This window comes from Salarias fasciatus, chromosome 19, assembly GCF_902148845.1.
Source record: "Salarias fasciatus chromosome 19, fSalaFa1.1, whole genome shotgun sequence".
Lineage (NCBI taxonomy): Eukaryota > Metazoa > Chordata > Actinopteri > Blenniiformes > Blenniidae > Salarias > Salarias fasciatus.
This window is the reverse complement of record NC_043763.1, coordinates 4,775,687-4,780,801: the sequence shown is the minus strand read 5'-3', so window position 1 is coordinate 4,780,801 and position 5,115 is coordinate 4,775,687. Positions and strand designations below refer to the sequence as shown.

At 46.9% G+C, this 5,115-nt stretch overlaps 1 protein-coding gene across 1 annotated transcript; it reads left to right on the top strand.

Moving 5' to 3' along the window:
- The first annotated feature begins 869 nt into the window (after positions 1-869).
- Positions 870-5,115, top strand: vash1 (vasohibin 1). Its single transcript, XM_030116560.1, has 7 exons — positions 870-1,706; positions 2,196-2,284; positions 2,592-2,648; positions 3,163-3,237; positions 4,209-4,590; positions 4,774-4,883; positions 5,022-5,115. Exons 1-7 carry the CDS (start codon positions 1,485-1,487, stop codon positions 5,092-5,094), a joined length of 1,008 nt encoding a protein of 335 aa, XP_029972420.1. The 5' UTR covers positions 870-1,484; the 3' UTR covers positions 5,095-5,115.

The following is a 5,115-nucleotide window of genomic DNA, read 5'->3' as shown; positions in this document are numbered from 1 at the left end:
TGACTTTGATCAAACTAAAGTGAGTTTATTGGTTTTCATTTATGTCTTTATTTCTTTATTGCATTTGACAGTGCCAGGATGAAAAAAAAAAAAGTTGGTGCTGGACTCCAACCACTGTTTTTTTTTTTTTTTTTTTTTTGCACCATGGGGCTCGTGCGCCATCTGGTGGCAATACTTTGGTATTACAACCATAGAACACGGCCACTGACTAGTTTGAGGAGCGCTGACTGGGAGGAATATTATCGACAGTAAATACAGTAAAGCTACAATGGACTTCAAATGAAAACAAAAATCAAAACTGGATAAACAAGGCAACTGTGTCATGGCAGGATAAATTCTGCAAAAAAACAAAAAAACAAAAAAAAAACTAAATGTACAGTCACCCCAACAATGTGCTGAGAAAAGGAGACAGATTTTCTTGGAGAGTGGTTGGTACACTCCACTAGCAACATCCCCACCCTGATGTAAACAAAAGGACTTTTCATGCGCCTTAAATCCATGCACTGAGGTAGTGGTGTGTGTGCGCGTGATATGTGTTCACTGACTTTCAAATGTCTCAACAAACTGAGAAGACTTGAATTAGGTGCTATATTTAAATTGATGTCTGTTCTATCATGTTGTTAATCTGACTGGCAAAGAGAGTTTTTTTGGTTCTGTTAATTTTAATTTAATTAAAATATCGAACTGTGCAACTCTTATTATTTTAGAAGTTCTCATTTCTTCTCACCGCCAGGTCTTTCAAAAATCTCCACGTATTGATTTCTTCCGAGACGCACCTGAACGCAGCACGGCTGAGCCGCCTCGTGCGGCGCATGCGCAGCAGCGTCGGTCGGGTCGGGCTCGGGGAGTGGATGAGAGAGGAGCCTGCGGACCGACGGAGAGCATCTGCACGAACAATGAACCGGATTTAACGGGGAAATACTCGATTAAACGGACATGAAGTGGCCGTGAGAGGAGCCGGGGGGACGAGGGGACCGGTCTGGACGGGAGCGGCGGTTTTTTTGGAGGGATTTCTGCGGTGTAAATGACCTCTGTCGATACAGGGAATTAGACATTTCCAATACTTAGTTGCCTGCAGTCATTCTTCTGGGAGATATTGACACTGTCTCCACTTTAACCCTCCCTGCTCTGTCAGCAGACAACGTATCTTACTTTAATGTCTTTATTTATTTGTCTAAATAGCTGCTCCATTACAGTCCACTGTTTCTAAAATGCCATTCATTTTCTGCATTTACCCTAAAAAGCTCTTTGTACTCCACTTATCAACTCACACCTGCTTCAGCTGTTGGAGTGAGCTGTAATCACCGCAGATCACTCTTCCCCCTCTGCCCCGCACTGACTGCTTTAATGCCATCAGTCTGCCGGATGTCATGAGTTGGCCATCTGTTGTGGGAAGAACCTGCTTAGACCTGCAAGCAGATTAACCAGAGAGAGGAGGATCCAGGGGCGTCAGCCGGGACATTTCTGTGCCAGGACCGGGGAGGATGCTGAGGGCCACGGCGGGCTCGCTGGAGGACAGGGATGAGGAGCAGGAGGATGAGGGCGAAGAAGAGCTGAGGGATGGAGGGGTTCCCTTCTATGTGAACAGGGGAGGCCTCCCGGTGGACGAGGAGACCTGGGAGAGGATGTGGCGCCATGTGGCTCGAATCCACCCCAGTGGAGAAGCTCTGGGGAAGGAGATCAGGGGCGCCAGCGACCTGCCCAAGGTAGAGAGCGCTGCCTTGCCTGGTGTTTCACTGCTCCAACAAAGTCAGAGACGTGCTGCCAGAGAGCAGAAGGTTAGAGTAAAGCTTGTTTTAGATGGGACAGAGTGACAGCTGCTTCTGGCTTCTACACAGCAGCCAGACATATACAGAGTGTCCTTTTCCTCTACATCAGCAGTTTAGGATCCAGTGTTGTTTCCCAGAAGAAGAGAATAAGACTTTTCCCATCAGCATTGGGATTAGAATGTAACCTTTCACAATAAGTGTTTTGTCTAAATTTCTCTCTTCAACACTCAATGCTTTGTTTGGATGTTTCACATAAAAATAGCATTTCCACTCGTTTCTGAAAAAATGTGCTCAAGGAGCATTTAAGATGCTCGAGTCTCTGGTTTCCCCCAACCGAGCGGTGGACCGGCGCCGCGTACTGTCGCTGCAGTGAATGTTGTGATTGTGTGACGGTGTGATTGTTTGGATGCTCTGTCCGTCCCACAGATTCCAGTGCCGAGCGTGCCTACATATCAGCCCACCGCCACCGTCCCACAGCGCCTGGAAGCCATACAGAAGTACATCAGGGAATTGCAGTATCCTTGGACGAACGGACGGGCGACAGATAAATGCACAGATCGATGCAATAGATTATGGATAATAGACTGATCTCAACCAAACAAGGGCAATCATCTCATCGATGTGTGTGAATATATAAAAAGTGATCGACCGAGTGTTTTCGTATGTAGATGATGCATTCTGCATGAGGGAAGAGCTCTGGATGCAGTCAGGGAGAAAAATCCATCTATATTTAACCAACAAACTATGAATATCACAAAGCGCCGTGGAGCTCTGTCTGCTCTCCTCCCGCCCTCACGGTTTGACCTTAACGGCGTCCTGCAGGTACAATCACACAGGAACACAGTTTTTCGAGATAAAGAAGAGCCGTCCTCTCACAGCGTAAGCACGTCTGTCTCTGGATCCGTCCTGCAGTCAGTCAGAGCTGCATGTGGACCAGCTGCGTGTCTGGAGTTGATGAGTAACAGCTAACGTCCGTCCGAGGCCTGAACCGGTCCGTCTGGCCTCATTCTGTTAGGTTTAGTCAGGAGGATTTTGCTGCAGCCGCTCATGGAAACCGTCTGTTTGGCTTTTGGCATTTACTGGTATCCGGATGTCTCAGAATCTGGGTGTAATTTGTGATAAAAGCAGTGGTTTTGCCGAACGAGAGCTGTGAACTGACATCAGATTAAAGTAGACGGAGTTTAAAAATACCGTACACCTCATTGAAATTCAAGTCTTCAGTTAAAAATAAAGTTAAAGTGTCCAGCAGCACTGGAGTGAGCAGCGAGTTTTACTATTATTATTATTGGATGAGAGGCTCTGTGTTCATCCTAAAATACATGGATTTGGTGTCGGTTTAGCTTGAATCGAAGTAAAGAGAACATCGTAATGAAACAGCTTTTCTTCTGCGCAGGTTGATGGACATCGCCAAGGAGATGACTCGAGAGGCGCTGCCCATCAAGTGTCTGGAGGCCGTCATCCTGGGGATGTATCTTTTACACCAGTCAGAGATGAAACGTGACATTTCCTTTTACTTATGTTTTACTGCAATTTAGAAAAGACAGTTTGGTTCGTGTGAAGCACATAGATTTAATTAATGCAGTGAGAAATGTGCTCTTGGCAGAGTCAGTGCAGTTTGGCTCAGGATATTTTCCATCATTGCTGAGTGAAACAGAAGGATTCTTGCATAATATTTATGGTTTTAGGGTAACTGACCTCTTTTAATATTCCAAAACTTTCTCATTTCTTCCTTTTTTTAACTGGACTGTTGGGATTTGGTGACATTGACAAGATGCATGATTAGAAAGTTGTTAAACTTTGATAGACGTGCTACTTTAGTAGGATTTCAGCAAAATCAGGAAAAATACGACAATATTTCTGCTTTAAATCTTAAAATGCAGTTATTTAGGTAGTGGTGGTCTGGAGGATCTCTGGCAGATGACCTTTGACCCCTATCAGCTCTCCAGAGTGCCATAATGTTGCTGCCCACCACATTCTGGAAATGGGATGGGTCAGTGTGGAATAAAGTACCATTATTAGTTTTAGTTTGGACCATTTCGAGTAGTTATGTTTTCCTTACAACCACATTATTTGATATGACAGAGTGCATTTTCCTCAAAAAATGAGAAACATTGTTCATTTAAACTACTTTTTAAGCTTTTAATCTGATTTTGGTCAATTTTATATGTATTTTAACAGATTTTTTCTTACTCTGGGACCTTACCTCTGTGTATATTTTAAATTCGATGATAATATCCGTCAAATAGAAATGCTGAAACTGAGTCATTTTGTGACATAAATTGATTAAATATTGACTCATCTGTTTTTGAAACATTAAAAAAGGTTATACCCCTTCAAAATCATGTATTAATGAGTATTAAATGTCGCTATTGATCGGATTCTCTGCGTTCCAGTGACAGGTTGAGGACTAAATGTCATTTCCTTGACCCGTCCCGACAGTCACCTCACCAACAGCCTGCCCGGAGTGGAGCGCTTCCCCCTCAGCTTTAAGTCGCACTTCTCAGGGAACCACTTCTACCACATCGTGCTGGGAGTCCACAGCGGGGGGCGCTTCGGCGCGCTGGGCATGAGCCGCCGGGAGGAGCTCATGTTCAAGCCCCTGGAGTTCAAGACGCTGACCGACCTGGTGCAGGAGTTCCAGGGGGCCTACAGGGGCTACTGGCACACCCTGCGCAAGGTCAAGATCGGCCAGTACGTGTCCCACGACCCGCACAGCGTGGAGCAGATCGAGTGGAAGCACTCCATCCTGGACGTGGACAAGCTGAGCAAGGAGGAGCTGCGCAAGGAGCTGGAGCGGCACAGCAGAGACATGAGGCTGAAGGTACGGCGGCGGAATCGCACCGCAGTGCTTCTAATCCAAGCCGGCGGGTGTCAGGGGTCGTGCTCAGGGCGGCCTCGGTGTAATGAAGCTAACGTGATGGCTCGACCCTGCTTCGTGCACGGCCGCCTCGTTCCATCCGGCTCTGCACCGCCACACTGATGAGCCTGGACTCTCTCCCCGCAGATCGGGAAGCCCGCCCCTCCCTCCCCCACCAAAGACCGGAGGAACAGCATGGGCTCCCCGCTCCGAGGGCCGGCCAGCCCCGTCCGGAGAATCAGCCGCGTGGAGAGACGGTACGAGCGTCACACGCTCCGCATGAGGCCCGTTCTCCGTTCAGACCGCCTCATGACTCACGGGGAAAGAGGTAGTTCACGGATCAGTCACAGGATAGACATCAATAACTTCTTTGTTTGTTTTTTTTCTCCTTACAGCCCGTCTGGAGACAAGAAGGTTTTGGAGCAGAAATCATCAACAGACATGAATGGATATCAGATCCGGGTGTGAAGAAGTTGTGGGATTAAAGGT